The 18,120-nt window shown below is 41.9% G+C and overlaps 2 protein-coding genes across 3 annotated transcripts in view; both read right to left on the bottom strand.

The window, feature by feature from the left end:
- Nucleotides 1–6,106, bottom strand: part of sptb (spectrin, beta, erythrocytic) — a 52,338-nt gene extending 46,232 nt beyond the window's left edge. For both annotated transcript variants that reach the window (XM_036954603.2, XM_036954604.2), the window contains exon 1: nucleotides 5,535–6,106. The gene's annotated coding sequence lies outside the window, so the exon portion shown is untranslated. The remainder of the gene's footprint in view (nucleotides 1–5,534) is intronic.
- A 253-nt stretch (nucleotides 6,107–6,359) lies between these two features.
- The window catches only part of stard9 (StAR-related lipid transfer (START) domain containing 9), a 55,395-nt gene continuing 43,634 nt past the window's right edge, over nucleotides 6,360–18,120 (bottom strand). The window contains exons 25-32 of the mRNA XM_036954602.2: nucleotides 16,954–17,100; nucleotides 14,019–14,127; nucleotides 10,967–11,133; nucleotides 10,681–10,745; nucleotides 10,221–10,423; nucleotides 9,912–9,991; nucleotides 8,777–8,935; nucleotides 6,360–8,530 (exon numbers count right to left, since the gene is read on the bottom strand). Coding sequence (XP_036810497.2) covers nucleotides 8,429–8,530; nucleotides 8,777–8,935; nucleotides 9,912–9,991; nucleotides 10,221–10,423; nucleotides 10,681–10,745; nucleotides 10,967–11,133; nucleotides 14,019–14,127; nucleotides 16,954–17,100 — 1,032 coding nt within the window. The 3' untranslated portion in view covers nucleotides 6,360–8,428. The remainder of the gene's footprint in view (nucleotides 8,531–8,776; nucleotides 8,936–9,911; nucleotides 9,992–10,220; nucleotides 10,424–10,680; nucleotides 10,746–10,966; nucleotides 11,134–14,018; nucleotides 14,128–16,953; nucleotides 17,101–18,120) is intronic.

Raw genomic sequence — 18,120 nt, 5'->3', positions numbered from 1 at the left:
AGGGACCACAATGGAAATAAGTCCTGACTTTATTGCACAATCATGGTCACTTTTAAAAATCGTTGTAATGTGTGTATATACAGTGCATTCGGATACTATTTACACCCGTTGACTTTTTCCACATTTGATTACGTGACAGACTTATTCTAAAATGTATTAAATAGTTTGTTTTACCTCATCGATCTACACACAGTACCACATAATGACAGAGCAAAAACAGGTTTTTAGAAATGTTGGCAAATGTACTAAAAATACAATTATGAAATATCACATTTACATACAGTACCAGTCAAAAGTTTGGACACACCTACTCATTCCAGGGTTTTTCTTTTTTTTAAATTATTTTCTACATTGTAGAATAACAGTGAAGACATCAAAACTATGAAATAACACGTAGGGAATCTTAGTAAACAAAAAAGTGTTAAACAAATCAAAATATATTTTATATTTGAGATTCTTCAAAGTAGCCACCCTTTACATTGATGACAGCTTTGCACACTTTTGGCATTCTCTCAACCAGCTTCATGAGGTAGGCACCTCGAATGCGTTTCAATTAACAGGTGTGCCTCGTTAAAAGTTCATTGGTGAAATTTCTTCCCTTCTTAATGTGTTTGAGCCAATCAGCTGTGTTGTGACAAGGGAATGGTGGTACACAGAAAATAGCCCTATTTGGTAAAAGACCAAGTCCATATTATGGCAAGAACAGCTCAAATAAGCAAAGAGAAACAGCAGTCCATCATTACTTTAAGACAGTCATTCCGGAAAATGTCAAGAAGTTTCTTCAAGTGCAGTCGCAAAAACCATCATTCACTATGATGAAACTGGCTCTCATGAGGACCGCCACAGGAAAGGAAGACCCAGAGTTACCTCTGCTGCAGAGGATAAGTTCTTAAGCGTTAGCAGCCTCATAAATCGGCAATTAACTGCACCTCAGATTGCAGCCTAAATAAATGCTTCACAGAGTTCAAGTAACAGACACATCTCCCCATCAACTGTGCAGAGAAGACTATGTGAACCAGGCAAATTGCTGCAAAGAAACCACTACTAAAGAGAATCTGTTCTTTGGTGTGATAAATCAAAATTTTAGATTTTTGGTTCCAACCGCCGTGTCTTTGTGAGACGCAGATTAGGTGAAAGGACGATCTCTGCATGTGTGGTTCCCACCATTAAGCATGGAGGAGGAGGTGTGGTGGTGCTTTGCTGGTGACACTTTGCTGGTGACACTGTCAGTGATTTATTTAGATTTCAAGGCACACTTAACCACCACGGCTAACACAGCATTCTGCAGCGATATGCCATCCCATCTGGTTTGCACTTAGTTGTACTATCATTTAATTTTCAACAGGACAATGACCCAAAACACACTTCCAGGATGTGTAAAGGCTATTTAACTGAGAAGGAGAGTGATGGAGTGCTGCATCAAATGAACTGTGTGAATTTAAGGATGCTCCCTCTAATTCTCTCTCTCGCTTTCTCTTTTTCTTCTCTCTGAGGACCCGAGCCCTAGGTGACTCCTTGCTGTCCCCCGTCCACCTGGTCGTGCTGCTGCTCCAGTTTCAACTGTTCTGCCTGCAGCTGTGGAACCCTGACCTGTACACCGAACGTGCTACCTTGTCCCGGACCTGCTGTTTTCGACTCTCTCTACCGCACCTGCTGTCTCTAACACTGAATGATAGGCTATGAAAAGCCAACTGACATTTACTCCTGAGGTGCGGACCTGTTGCACCCTCTACAACCACTGTCATTATTATTATTTGACCCTGCTGGTCATCTATGAACGTTTGAACATCTTGGCCATGTACTGTTATAATCTCCACCCGGCACAGCCAGAAGATGACTGGTCACCCCTCAAAGCCTGGTTCCTCTCTAGGTTTCTTCCTAGGGAGTTTTTCCTAGCCACGGTGCATCTACATCTGCATTGCTTGCTGTTTGGGGTTTTAAGATGGGTTTCTGTACAGCACTTTGTGACATTGGCTGATGCAAAAAGGGCTTTATAAATACATTTGATTGCTTGATTGGTTGATGAACTGGCCTCCACAATCACCCAACCTCAACCTAATTGAGATGGTTTGGTATGAGTTGGACCGCAGAGTGAAGAAAATGCAGCCAACAACTGCTCAGCATATGTGGGAACTCCTTCAAGACTGTTGAATTCCAAGCTACTTTGAAGAATCTCAAATATATACAAAAAATATTTGTTTAACACTTTTTTGGTTACTACATGATTCCATGTGTTATTTCATAGTTTTGATGTCTTCACTATTATTCTACAATTTAGAAAATAGTAAAAAATAAACAAAACCCTTGAATGAGTAGAGTGTCCAAAATTTTGACTGGTACTGTAAGTATTCAGACCTTATACACAATTGTTTGTTGAAGCACCTTTGGCAGCGATTACAGCCTCGAGTCTTCTTGGGTATGACACTACAAGCTTGGCACACTTGTATTTGGGGAATTTTTCCCATTCTTCTCTGCAGATCCTCTCAAGCTCTGTCAGGTTGGATGGGGTTCATTGCTGCACAGCTATTTTCAGGTCTCTCCAGAGATGTTCGATAGGGTTCAAGTCCGGGCTCTGGCTGGGCCACTCAAGGACATTCAGAGACTTGTCCTGCAGCCACTTCTGCGTAGTCTAGGCTGTGTGCTTAGGGTCATTGTCCTGTTGGAAGGTGAACCGTCTCCCCGCTCTGTAGCAGATTTTCATTAAAAAAAATCCTGTTCTTTGGCCGTTCATGTTTGTCACGTCCTGACCTTAGTTCCTTTTTTAACTATCTCTATTTTGGTTTGGTCAGGGCGTGAGCATTCTATGTTTTGTTCTATGTTTTGTATTTCTGTGTTTGGCCTGGTATGATTCCCAATCAGAGGCAGCTGTCTATCGTTGTCTCTGATTAAGAACCATACTTAGGTAGCCTTTTCCCACCTGTGTTTTGTGGGTAATTATTTTTCTGTGTGTGTTTGTGTGCACCTCGGTTGCGTCACGCTCTTTGCGGTTTACTTTTTGGTTGTTTCGGTTTCACTTTCATTAAAAGATGTGGAACTACATGCACGCTGCGCCTTGGTCGATTTATGACAGGGAGTTTGAGGATAGCGAGCGTGACAATGTTTCCCTCGATCCTGACTGGTCTCCCAGTCACTGGCGCTGAAAAACATCCCCGCAGCATGATGCTGCCACAACCATGCTTCACTGTTAGGGATGGTGCCAGGTTTCCTCCAGACGTGACGCTTGGCATTCAGGCTTAAGAGTTCAATCTTGGTTTCATCAGACCAGAGAATCTTGCTTTTCGTGGTCTGAGAGTCCTTTAGGTGCCTTTTGGCAAACTCCAAATGGGCTGTTGTGCTTTTTACTGAGGAGTGGCTTCCTTCCGTCTGGCAACTCTACCATAAAGGCCTTATTGGTGGAGTGCTACCAAGATGGTTGTCCTTCTGGAAGGTTCTCCTATCTCCACAGAGAAACTCTGGAGCTCTGTCAAAGTGACCATCCGGTTTTTGGTCACCTCCCTGACCAAGGCCCTTCTCCCCCAATTGCTCAGTTTGGCCGGACGGCCAGTTCTAGGAAGAGTCATGGTGGTTGCAAACTTCTTCCATTTAAGAATGATGGAGGCTACTGTGTTCTTGGAGACCTTCAATGCTGCAGAAATATTTTGGTACCCTTCCACAGATCTGTGCCTCGACACAATCCTGTCTCAGTGCTCTACAGACAATTCCTTCAACCTCATGGCTTGGTTTTTACTCTGACATGCACTGTCAAATGTGGGAACTTATATAGACAGGTGTGTCACTTTCCAAATCATGTTCAATCAATTGAATTTACCACAGGTGGACTCCAATCAAGTTGTAGAAACATCTCAATGATGATCAATGAAAACAGGATGCACCTGAGCTCAATTTCGAGTCTCATAGCAAGTACTTTTGTAAATAAGGTATTTCTGTTTTTTAATTTGAATAAATTAGCAAAAGATTCTAAAAAAACGTTTTGCTTAGTCATTTTTGGGTATTGTGTGTAGATTAATGAGGACATTTTTTGACTGACAATTTACATCTATCAATCTAAACTGTGTAGCAGACATTTGATGAATGGAAAGAGACATCTGTTACAAAACACCAACAAGTTTAATGACATTCATAGATTGTCAAGCCAAGCCTTCTGTACTGGGTAGGCCTACAAGGTAGGGAGGGATGTATGTTCTGTTTGCCGAGATTGACATAGTCTATTTATTGTGGTGTTGAAAACGTAAACCATGATGTTAAAGCGCCCGAAGTCGGTACGCTTTGCTGATTGATTGATTAAAGCACAGAAACCTGTTGGTGAAAAAAAATGTTATATAGTTATAAATAGGAATAAAAATGTTGAAAATATTATTTCCCCCTAGCTGGCCATTTTGTGCAGCTGGCTCTGATCCTGGTGTAGGCCTAGTGAAACAGGCAGGGAGAGTGAGCTCGTCGGTGGTGGTGATCCGCGAAACCTCAACCTTCTGGCTGGTAGCCCTGCGTGGCACCGACTGCGCCACAAAAGCATGCTGGTGTGGTCTATATCCACGTTTATAAACACACGGTTACTATTTGTGGTCGTCAATATTATTTTTAGTTAATTCTATGATGGGGAGGGTGTGCAATTATTTTACACTACAAGGGGAGGGTCATGTGAAAATATAATTTATGTTGGGATTGCATTTTTTATGACACCTTGAGTTGGTATGGAAAGTGTTTCGCATCAATACTGCATCCCGCTCATGTAGAGTAGAGTGCAGCGTGTAAGTAAAATTATATAACAGTTACATACTCCTAGAGTGGAGAGGAGCACCTAGTCTGTGTATTCTTGCACCAACCGAATTGCCCTTTAAGGAAAGAAAATATATATTATATTTTATTATATTATTCTCCATGTGCCAAAGGCAAGGAGTGGAGAGAGCTCTATGTGGCCTTGTGTATGAAGAGGATTAAAGAAAGTAGTATCCCTCCAGCAGTCAACAATTTTGAGACAATAGTTTTGTCTTCATCTCTCTCCCCTCTCTTTGAAAACGACGTAATGTTTCCAATAACACTAGAAAGGATGGGCAGCAAGCGAAGCGCCCTTTGGATTTCTGTCAGTAGAAGCGCGCAGAATATGCATCAAGACCGTTATGACCCCGCATAGCGCGCGCGCCAAAAGTTCACCTAAACACCCGCCTACCGAGTACCGAATTAAATCCTTTCAAAGTTAAAATGATAAAATCTGAATAATATATGTCAGAACAATAAGCAAGAAATACAAAACTGAAATGTAGCCTATGATACAACAGTTTATCTATCGTGGTATTTGAAAGGAAGGGAATGTCCTTCAACAAGTTTTGCATTGAGCAACAACAGGTGGTAAGCAAAATTTGTCTTTGGTGTCTACATTTAGAAATGAATCGCACTGAAAGACCACTATGTCAATAAATATATTTGTAAACAGTATTCTCAATAATAATCTAACACATAACCATTATCATTTTAAGAATGTAAATAGTTCACCTGTATGAATTTACATGAAACGTTTCCCTATCAAAGAAACTCACCTTTGCTTGATTTAATCCTGTAGGAAAATATACACCTTCTGATGTCCCTCGAATTAAAAACCAATTATAATCCCATTGAAGCTTCCCACCGGTCCTGGTCACGGCAGTGGACTCCGCACAGAGGGAATGGTCTTGGAGAGCCAGAGGGGCAAGGTGGAGAAAGGGGTTGTAAATCTTGCGGTCCAAAAGCTGCGGCCGAGCACACAGCACGCTCATTTCTCATTTCCGTCAGCCAGTGAGCCATCGGTTGACCCATCCAATGTGTTAAAAATAAAGTAGACGCATCTAGTACATGATCTCCGTGCGCAGGGGACAGACATTCCTGTCATGAGCTGGTGACTTTAAATGGCAGCTATAGACACACTTCTGTGTGGTGGGGTGCGCCCCCTCCCCTCCTCTCACCGCCTGGCTGTCGGTCTGGTCTAATTGGAACGCATAACAACCTCCGCCCCCGCCAGAAATGTCACCTCCACTACTCTGCTCCCACCGGGTCCTCATTCAAACAAGCCAGTGCTTCACTCCAGCAAGCTCTAGCAGTGTACATACAGTGTAGACGCTCCACTATTTAATGTAATGATTCATTGATTGTGGTCAAATTTAAAACATTGTTGATCATGGCCAACATTGCATACCATACAAATAAATTGGAGGGCGGCAACAATCAGCATACACATGGACATACTGTTGAGTAGGCTTAAGTTAGTACATCATGGATATGTTTAAGTCTAGGGGCTATAGTCAGGAACTGGACAACAGCCCTGCAATTTACAATGAATATACCTCATATTTACACAGCTAAACAAGTGACAAGCTGCAGCAGGTATGTACACATTTTAAAATATGTCAAGTTTATATAGGAAAATAACACACACTCATTTGCATTTCTTTAGGATTAGAATATATAGTTATTAAAATAAACATAATAAAACAAAAATAATTATACATATTGACATGGTGTTATACATTCATGTCACATAATAGGCACTTGTAAAAATATGGATAAAAATAAAACTCAGTACAAAAAGGTTGTCAGTCAGCTACTTCATTGTTCTATCCCCGGGGAAACTAGATCTTTCATATCAGTTCCTTCTTCTTTGGTTTCCCCGGGGACCTTCTTCCTGTGACACTGTGCAGTACAACAACTAGAGCAAAACTAATGTCCTGAACCGTCAACAAAACACATAATATGGCTTTTTAAAGGTTGGATCTCAAAAATGGTGCATGACTTGCCTGAAGCGTCAACTAATTAACAGATGAATAGGCTTGGTCTATTATTGGCCGACTAATATGTCTTCTCTCTATCTCACCAACACCATTGCGAAACACCTTCCATTATAGCATGGTCAGAGATCTGTTTGTGCTGTCTTGTTAATCAACGTTCAGAGAAAAACCCATTGTTCATTATATCCTCAAAGCATATGGTTTACTACATGACTCTATGTGAAATGACCAGTATTGCATATATGCAGGGCTAATAACATTGTCATTGGGAGACAGTAGAAACAAAGTAGTATGGTACACACAAATCTGACTAAGAAACAGATAAGGACCTATAGACTCAGCTTATATGGTTTTGGGGCTATAGTTTACAGTATGTTACTTAGTGTTAGCTTTACAGCTACACCAAATAAGTGGTTGCATATTTTTTTCTTCCTTTAGACTACAATTCTTAACCCTTTAAAAGTGCTCACCCTGCTTCTGTTTTTGGTTCAAAAAAATATTTTAAAAAGACGAGGGACGGGCCTGGAGAAATGTAACCACTCTAAAAATGCACAGACAGAGCTGTGGATGCAAGGACTGACTATCCGTGATGTCAACATTGTAGTTCTAATCACGTGGTTGAGGCTACACACCGTCTGTCTACATCTACATGGCTTACAGACATTGGAGTAAAACAAGCTTCTATTTTGGGTTCTTGTCGGGGTACGACAGTTGAACTAAGCTCATGGGGCATTTCTAAGTTATACTCTTCAAGAATCAATTGGTATATAATCATTCATTTGGAAGTCTGAAAATGGATGTGGACACTAAGGATTCTAGCTTTAAGGGTAGTGAGTGGGTAAAGTGTGCTGTGCCTTGGGACGCTACCATAGGATTCAGAGGATAAGAATCATGTCATTAAGTGGTCTTTATAGTGGTTAGGACTGAGGCTGAGGCCTGTGAAATGGGAGGCAAATCATGTTGTATCATAAATCAGTAATTATGGAAGTAGTACAACTGAGTCTCACAGTACAGATAGATTAAATAGAGGAATGGGCAATAGGAGACATCATTTTGCGTTATATATAAATCGGTGTTTTTATGAAACTTTTGGGGAATTGTAAACCTTCAGGAGCCTGGGGTCTCTCTGATCAGAAGTTGCAGTAACGCAGTAAGATCTGTTGGATGGGCCAAATCTAGGAGCCAGCCCCTCAAATCCTCCCTGACACCCAGTCCACACCACTTAAACTTTAGCAAGATACGATTAAGATTGCTAAAAGCATACATATTAAACACAGATCTACAATTAACGATTTTAAACACAAAATACTCAAATATGTACTGACATACATATTTTTATAAAAATAAATGTACATAAAAAAAGCTGCATGATCCTTCGTATCACAAAATCAATGTCATCAGTGCTCTTCATAAGGTTAAAATCAAGTACATAAATTCAGGTGCAAATTGAAAGAGAGAAGATCATATTCCGGACATAGGTCTAAGTGCTCACTGTTACATCTGTGGCCTTTAACCTGGGGCCTGTTCATTAAGGCCCACCGTAGCAAAATGTTTTGAAACATAACACAAAAATGATTATTTCTTATTGGACAAGTCCAAATAGCCCCTCACTTTTTCAGTCAGTTTTCTTCAATTTGGTGACTAATGAACACGACCCTGGCCAGCTGTCAGTCTCACAGAGAGAAAAGGGAATCGAGCTCTGCCAGGACTGCAGCCTGTCTCCTAGCCACTGTTCCCAACAGCCTCTGTGGGAAGGATGGAGTGCCAAGGTCGACCTGAAAGACAGGAGGACAAAAAGTGAGCCAAAGGGAGGGATGGAAAAGAGAAGGGGAGGGGAGGAAGAAAAGAGAGAGGAAGAGAGACTCCACATTGACATAAGGAATCATTAAGCATATCTGCATCTGAAGTGCTCTTAAGAACTGTTGATGTAAAACAAGATTGATAAATCATTTTGATGAATTGATTGATAGATTTTTCAGACCACTCTACATTGACATACAGTACACGGGTTCCTGTCTCACCTGCAGCAGGTAGATGACCCTGACAACCTCTCGGCCGTGGCGTGTGATTGGCTGAAGGACCCAGGCGCTAGGCAACATCTCCCCTCGGATTGCCTCCACACTGGGCCGAGGGAGAGACTCCTCGAAGACTGACTGCACGGCCAGCACACAAAGGTCATCCTAGGAGAGAGAAGAGGGCACTGAGTTAGGCTTTTTCCTGACCATGTAAAAAAAATAAACATGTTAAAAAAACATGTAGCCTTTTGCTGCACCTATCCGGTGTATGTGACAATAACATTTAAACTCCTGGCTATAGGGCAGTAAGAATCATTGCCCCTGAAATGATGTTCTCTGTTCCCCTGATTCCACATAGCAAATTCTCCAGTGTTAAATCCACACTGACAGTGTTCAATTTCACACTGGTACAGTGTCTACACGGGTCCACACTTTTCTGTATTAAATGAACACACTGCTTAGTGCCTTGCCTTTCAAGTGAGAAACCGCTCATCACTATATTTGTTAGTGACAGAGACATCCATTTTCAGTCCTGTGGCCTTCACCAACTGAGATCCTATGCTTATTTATGTTATCATGATGTAGAATTCCTATTGGAATCGAGCCAGGGTGGGGAAATTCAGCAATTTACATTTTTATTCACCCACAACCTGCATTCAGAATTACCTTAAGCATCTAAACTGGAACCACCATTTCAGTAACAGGTGCAATAAGTCCAAGTAACAGATTGGATAAGTTTAGAAAAATAAATTTATATTTGAGTAGCATAAGATTAATTAATAAATGTACAGTACATGCTAAAACATAGATTTTAAGATTTTAAAAAATCTACCTGCAACAGCGCATGCTGGGAAATATGATAATGATGGGCAAGGTTTTTGTTTAACACTGGTTATTACCACCATTACTTATGTTATTTTACACCAATGGGTGTTAATTGAACACTTAAGAGAGTTAATTTAACACCTGAATCAACTCTAGAAATGTTACACTGAAAAATCAACACTAGGTAACACTGGCCAATTTGCTGTGCAGTTAAACATTTAAAACAATTCTTAGTAAGAAAGAGCAGTTGGGACTTGGAAGTCAAGTGGTCCATTAAGTGTGTAGCTTCTGACCTGTGACCTCTGACCCTACTGACCTGTCGTGACTGGGTGCTGATGCAGCAGAAGTCTCTGGGCTGTTTGAGGTGGCAGCAGGACGGGTCTGTCAACAGGTACACTGAGGAGAAACACATGGAAAAGCATGAGGAAAATTACAATTGGATTCTGAATTTCACTTTACTTCCTGGAAGTAATTTGTCTGAACTGAAACGGAATGACTCCGACATGGAAAGAAGGTGCATTTGCCAAAACGCCTGTTTTAACATGGGCAGCAGCATTGAAGGCTTTCACCATTTTCAAATAGAGAATTGACCTCAACCCTGCTATACTCCAGCCAGCAGACTCACCCAGCTGAGTGCTGTCATCTAGTGGCCGTGTCCGGGCTGAGTGGATAGCCTTGTGGTACAGGTGGGTCTTGGAGTGGTCTCGGACCATGCTCCACAGGCTGGCCAGGGGCCTCTCTAGCTCCACCGCCCCCAGGAAGGAGTGCACTGACGGACTAGAGGAGGGCTTGTAGAAGGCCTGGACACCTCGCTCTAGCCCCTGGTACCTGAGAGAGAGAGGACAGGGAGGTAGTTAAAACATAGTATCTAATTTCTGTGTACCTACAGTCACGTATAACATGTTTTGCTGACACTTGACTTAAAGCCTGCAGGTGTGCTTTCTGATGCTTTATAACTTAAGGGTGTATGAGCATTTGTCCTGTGTTATAATATGGGTTATGCGGAGTGTTAACCATGTGTTCTCTCAGAAGTCTTTACAAATGATTATGAAAATGACAGGAGGAGAAACCATAGTGCAACTCACCTCCAACCAGCAGCAGCCTTCCCCCTTACTAGGTTCCCCATGTCACCAGCAGCAGCCAAGCGCACCTGGAGGCACAGGTGAGAACAGCACAGCTGTTTATTCTACACAATGTTCACATAAATAGTGTTGACACGACATAATTACTCAGCTGATGGATTTGGTCAGAGCATGCAGTACATCCACAACAACGGCTGAAGGTTGTGTAACAGGTGGATGGGCGAGGAGGAGAAGCCATAGAAATAGGATGAGCACGTTCTACTTTTAATGGAGAAGCGTCATATTCTACCTCAGCCATAGCGCGGCCAAGCAGACAGGATGTGAGGTCCTGATAGGCTGTAGATAAAGAGGAGGCAGAGCCGAAGGAGGCTGTGCGCGGGCGTAGGCTGGTGGGAGATGACGGTGAGGATGACATCAGAGGGTCAGACCCTGACACACCGGGCTCCAGCCGTACATCTACAGAAGACACAGGAGAAGAAGACACGAATGGCAGTGTTTCCGCTGCAGTCATTTGAAGATGCTGGAACTGTCCGCCTTTTCTTTTCCTTTGCAAACAAAACCAGTAATGAACAGACATAGAAGAATAGTCTATTTGCCTAGTCGGCTTGTTGTTGTGTGTTCTATTCGAGAGAATCATTCATCTCGAGGCGCATTCAAGTTGCGAGTGCCATCGGGAGGGAAATACATATTCTGACAAGCAGTCAATGGACAACAATTCTTGTAATCGCGGGTGAAAACAGCTTTAACGGTTTTAAATGGGGTGAAACACCAACCTACCAACAAACAAACAAAAAGTATAATTGTCGTGACTTAAAACATAGTGATGAGACAGATGACATTTTTTGTTGAGCGAGACTAGTAGCAACCAGGGAAAGTGTTGGGGGGGAATTGTGACATGAAGTGGTTTCTGTGAAAAGTACAGGTGGGTGGCAGGTCACCCAAAGTTACCCTAACAGGTCAGCCTACGTTATATTCACTGTGTTTATGCAAGTTTTGTGGGACCTAAAATTCAACAGGATGCTAACTATACTGAACAAAAATATAAATGCAACATGCAACAATTTCCACGATTTTACTGAGTTACAGCTCATATGAGGAAATCAGTCAATTGAAATAAATTAATTAAGCCCCAATCTATAGAAGTCACATGCGTGGGCATATAAATATGCATCTGTTGGTCACAGATACCTTAAAAAAAATGTCAGGGGCGTGGATCAGAAAACCAGTCAGTATCTGGTGAGACCACCATTTGCCTCATACAGAGCTACACATCTCCTTCGCGTATGTCACGTTCTGACCTTAGTTCCTTTGTTATGTCTTTGTTTTAGTATGGTCAGGACGTGAGTTGGGTGGGTTTGTCTATGTTTCCGTTTTCTATGTTGTGTTTTTGCGTTTGGCATGGTACGGTTCTCAATCAGAGGCAGGTGTCGTTAGTTGTCTCTGATTGAGAATCATACTTAGGTAGCCTTTTCCCACTTGTGTTTCGTGGGTGTTTATTTTCTGTGTCTGTGTTCCACACAGAACTGTTTCGGTTGGTTATTTCACGTGTCGTTTATTGTTTTGTTTCAGTGTTCGATTGTTTTAGTAAAGAGCATGAACACGTACCACGCTGCGCATTGGTCCTCCGATCCTTGTCGGAGGAGGAGGAAGACAGCCGTTACAGCGTAGAGTTGATCAGGCTGTTGATTGTGGCCTGTGCAATGTTTTACTCCTCTTCAATGGCTGTGCGAAGTTGATGGATATCGGCAGGAACTGAAATACGCTGTCGTACCACGTCGATCCAGAGCATCCCAAACATGCTCAAGGGGTGACATGTCTGGTGAGTATGCAGGCTATGGAAGAACTGGGATATTTTCAACTTCCAGGAATTGTGTACAGATCCTTGCGACATGGGGCCGTGCATTATCATGCTCATACATGAGTTGATGGCAGCAGATGAATGGCATGACAACGGGCTTCAGGATCTCGTCATGGTATCTATGTTCATTCAAATTGCCATTGATAAAATGCAAATGTGTTTGTTGTCCGTAGCTTATGCCTGCCCATACCATAACCCCACCGCGAGCATGGGGCACTCTGTTCACAAAGTTGACATCAGTAAATTGCTCACCCACGCAATGCCATACACGTGGTGTGCGGTTGTGAGGCTGGTTGGATGCGCTGCCAAATTCTCTAAAACGACGTTGGTGGCAGCTTATGGTAGAGAAATTAACATTAAATGATCTGGCAACAGCTCTGCTGGACATTCCTGCAGTCATCATGCCAATTGCAAACTCCCTCAGACTTAAGACATCTGTGGCATTGTGTTCTGTGACAAAACTGCACATTTTAGAGTGGCTTTTGATTGCCCCCAGCACAAGGTGCACCTATGTAATGATCATGCTGTTTAACCATATTCTTGATATAGAATTAGTTAGTGAGAAATGCTCACTAACAAGGATGCAAACAAATTTGTGCACAAAATGTGAGAGAAATATGCTTTTTGTGTGTATGGAAAATTTCTGGGATCTTTTATTTCAGCTCATGAAACATGGGACCAACACTTTACATGTTGCGTTTGTATTTTTTGTTCGGTATAGTTAAAATATCACGTTTAGATCCAGCGAATGATGAGCCCAATCGGGTAAATGCAGATAGGCAACCCCATGCTTCAGCCTATTTGTTTATAGCCATAATGCTGCATCAGTTGGGCTACAGGTGATAATGCTTATTGCTAATAGCATACCTGATAATATGAACCATGCACAGTCTACATGCATGGTCCAATGTTTTACCAATATATTATTGGGCTCGTTTCTGGAGGTGGAAATTCTATTTTAGAGGGTGTCAGCATCATTCTATTTTCATTCATTTTGGAGTAGAACATCCTTTTAAAAAGTCACCATAACTGAGATTCAGCTACCTTTTCTCCTCACTGAAAAACACATTTTTCAGAGGAAACACTGCTAATGGTTAATTTGAGTAATCAAAATATTACAATTGTTTGTTGAAAATTAGGAAGTAGAGAGTGGCTCAGGGGGACTCCAGGCGGAAGATGCAAATGTAGATGCCCCAAAACAAAACAGTTGAAGCTCCGTTTACTTTTATTTTTTACTTAACACTTATTTTTCATAAAACTGCATTGTTGGTTAAGGGCTTATAAGTAAGCATTTCACTGTAAGGTCTACCTACACCTGTTGTATAACATGTGACAAATACAATGGGATTTGACTTGATAAAGGAATTGATGCCAGGCTGCCAAACAGGCTTTAGACCATCAGAAGTTGGAGAGATGTTGTCTCTGCCTTGTGTGCATGAAGAAAGCGGCTGTTGGTAATGGTAGTGAGTCACTCAATCCTTACCTTGGGCAGAGAGCCAGGCACGCTGGGTCGTCACACTCTGAGAACCACAGATGGGAGGGCGAGACCTGACCTTCAGCCCATTTATACCGTTATCCGGGACCCCAGTGACCTTGGACCAGACAAAAACCACACAGAGAATTCCTTAGACTCTTATTTATTTGTAGTTGATTTAAATAGGGACAAAAACCAACTACGACTGTCAAAGTTAACGGGCGGGAAGAGGTGGGAAACATGGTTTCCAGGTGGGGAGGGAGGATGCTAATGTTGTTTTTCAAGTGGCAGCCCACATGTACCGTAAAGTATGAAATGCAAATATTATAACTGAATGTATGAACATATCTGAATTAATATTATTTTGAATGTTATTCCTGTACCCCCCGTCTGAAAAAAATGACAAGCTAAATAAAAAGTTGATCACAAAAAAATATAAGTAGCTAGCCTTATCTGCTAACGTTAGCTAGCTACTGTAGCTAACCAAAAAAATACGATTTACAAATGCCTTGATTCAACTAACTTCCCACAATGACTTTAATCTGAACAGGACATCCATTCTTTTTAGTTACTGTTTTTGTTGTAGTTCTCAGGTCAAAAGATTTAAGCAATTGTAGTAGTAGTAGCTTGGGACTAGTTTATGTTGAAGAACATGAATAAGTAGCCCAGGCTAGATCTAATATCTGTATTATATTTTACATGAACTCAGACCTGGTTGATCTGTTGTTATTGTCTTCTGTGGAAATAATTATGATTTTTTTTGGAAGGATCTACACACAATACCACATAATGACAGAGCAAAAACAGATTTTTAGAAATGTTTGCAAATGTATTAAAAATACAATTCTGAAATATCACATTTACATACAGTACCAGTCAAATGTTTGGACACACCTACTCATTCCAGGGTATTTCTTTATTCAGACTATTTTCTACATTGTAGAATAATAGTGAAGACATCAAAACTATGAAATAACACATATGGAATCATGTAGTAACCAAAAAAGTGTTAAACAAATCTAAATATATTTCCATTTTGAGATTCTTCAAAGTAGACACCCTTTGCCCTGATGACAGCTTTGCACACTCTTGGCATTCTCTCAACCAGCTTAATGAGCTAGTCACCTGGAATGCTTGAAGGAGTTGCCACATATGCTGAGCACTTGTTAGCTGCTTTTCCTTCACTCTGCGGTCCAACTCATCTCAAACCTTCTCAATTGGGTTGAGATTGGGTGATTGTGGAGGCCAGGTCATCTGATGCAGCACTCCATCACTCTCCTTCTTGGTCAAATAGCTCTTACACAGCCTGGAGGTGTGTTTTGGGTCATTGACATGTTGAAAAAACCAATGATAGTCCCACTAAGTGCAAACCAGATGGGATGGCGTATTGCTGCAGAATGCTGTGGTAGCCATACTGCTTAAGTGTGCCTTGAATTCTAAATAAATCACAGACAGTGTCACGAGCAAAGTGTCACACCATCACACCTCCTCCTCCATGCTTCACGGTGGGAGCCACACATGCAGAGATCATCCGTTCACGTACTCTGCGTCTCACAAAGACACGGCGGGTGGAACCAAAAATCTCACATTTTGACTCAAACCAAAAGACAGATTTTCATTGGTCTAATGTCCATTGCACGTGTTTCTTGGCCCAAGCAAGTCTCTTCTTCTTATTGGTGTCCTTTAGTAGTGATTTCTTTGCAGCAATTCGACCATGAAGGCCTGATTCACACAATCTCCTCTGAACAGTTGATGTTGAGATGTGTCTGTTACTTGAATTCTGTGAAGCATTTATTTGGGCTGCAAACTGAGGTGCAGTTAATTGCCGATTTCTGAGGCTGGTAACTCTAAAGAACTTATCCTCCGCAGCAGAGGAAACTCTGGGTCTTCCTTTCCAGTGGCGGTCCTCATGAGAGCCAGTTTCATCATAGCGAATGATGGTTTTTGCGACTGCACTTGAAATCTCTTGACATTTTCTGGATTGTTGTTTCTCTTTGCTTATTTGAGCTGTTCTTGCCATAATATGGACTTGGTCTTTTACCAACTCTACCTTGTCACAACACAACTGATTGGCTGAAACTTTAACCAAATAGGGCTATTTTCTGTGTACCACCATTACCTTACAGCTGATTGGCTCAAACACATTAAGAAGAAAATAAATTCCACCAATTACCTTTTAAAAAGGCACACCTGTTAATTGAAATGCATTCCAGGTGACTACTTCATGAAGCTGGTTGAGATAATGCTAAGGGTGTACAAAGCTGTCATCAAGGCAAAGGGTGGCTACTTTGAAGAATCTCAAATATAAAATATATTTAGATGTGTTAAACACGTTTTTGGTTACTACATGTGTGTTATTTCATAGTTTAAATGTCTTCACTATTCTTCTACAATGTAGAAAATAGTCTAAATAAATAAAAACCCTGGAATGAGTAGGTGTGTCCAAACGTTTGACTGGTACTGTATGTTACAATGCAGCTTTACTGTGTTGGAATGGTGTCAGCGTACTCCAAAAACAGAATGATGTGGGTGAATACCGGTCATTCAAAATATTCATGCGAGGTGTCCACTGATTAGCCAGCTAATCCTCCTCAGGAGGATGACATCATCCTCTATGAGAAAATAGCAAGCCTTTTTTAAACAGTCTGTTTTAGATACGGGTTTGAAGTGGGGGGGTTTTCCCTCCAATTTATGCTTTGGCCATAAGTATAGGATGTGTCAACAGCAATATTTGCGTCTGAGTTAACAGAATACGAACTTTTAAAAAGTGAGATTTTCACTGGACAGTTACTTTAAGTTTGGTTTACAGTAGGTCTACCGTTAGGCTTTACTTCGTAACATTTCGTTTTTCAGGGACAGTGCACATGAATCAACATATCTGTAAGTGTGCCCGTTTTGGGCATAAAAAAGCAACAAAAAATGTCTTCAAAAACTAGTACAGTACCTCCTGTGTCAGTGAGGGTCTACTGCCATCCCTCAGCTGAGCTGTGTTGCCACTGTTGTAGCCAGAGGTTGGTCCAGAGGATAGGCTCAGACTCGACCCAGTGCATAATGTACTGCTGCTGACTCTGGTCCGATACCGCAAGTCATCCTAAATGTGAATGAATAATCAGTAGACAGAGAAGAAGAAAGATAGATGTTTTAGGAAAACAGCACAGATCAGGGGACAGCACACACTACATATACAAAATTATGTGGACACCCCTTCAAATTAGTGAATTCGGCTATTTCAGCCACACCCGTTGCTGACAGGTGTATAAAATCGAGCACACAGCCATGCAATCTCCATTGACAAACATTGGCAGTAGAATGGTCTTATTGGAGAGCGCAGTGACTTTCAACGTGGCACCGTCATAGGATGCCACCTTTCCAAAAGGTCAGTTGGTCAAATTTCTGCCCTGCTAGAGCTGCCCCGGTCAACTGTAAGTGCTGTTATTGTGAAGTGGGAATCTCTAGGAGCAACAGCGGCTCAGCGCGCAGAACGGGAAGCGTGTAAAAATTGTCTGTCCTCGGTTGCAACACTCACTACCGAGTTCCAAACTGCATCTGGAAGCAACGTCAGCACAATAACTGTTCATCGGGAGCTTCATGAAATGGGTTTCCATGGCTGAGCTCCTAGAGCTCACACAAGCCTAAGATCACCATGTGCAATGCCAAGCTTTGGCTGGAGTGGTGTAAAGCTTGTCGCCATTGGACTCTGGAGCAGTGGAAATGCATTCTCTGGAGGGATGATTCACGCTTCACAATTTGGCGGATGGCAGGAGTTTGGTGGATGGCAGGAGAACGCTACTTGCCTGAATACTTAGTGCCAACTGTAAAGTTTGATGGAGTGAGAATAATGGTCTGGGGCTGTTTTTCATGGTTCGGGCTAGACCCCTTAGTTCCAGTGAAGGGAAATCTTAATTCTACAGCATACAATGACATTCTAGATGATTCTGTGCTTCAAACTTCGTGGCAACAGTTTGGGGAAGGCCCTTTCCTGTTTCAGCATTACAATGCCCTTGTGCACAAAACGAGGTCCATACAGAAATGGTTTGTCGATATCGGTGTGAAAGAAATTGTCTGGCCTGCACAGAGCCCTGACCTCAACCCCATCGAACACCTTAGGAGA

Source organism: Oncorhynchus mykiss, chromosome 19, assembly GCF_057628025.1.
Source record: "Oncorhynchus mykiss isolate SJ-2025 chromosome 19, ASM5762802v1, whole genome shotgun sequence".
Lineage (NCBI taxonomy): Eukaryota > Metazoa > Chordata > Actinopteri > Salmoniformes > Salmonidae > Oncorhynchus > Oncorhynchus mykiss.
The sequence above is the reverse complement of the archived record's forward strand: the minus strand, read 5'-3'. Positions and strand labels throughout refer to the sequence as shown.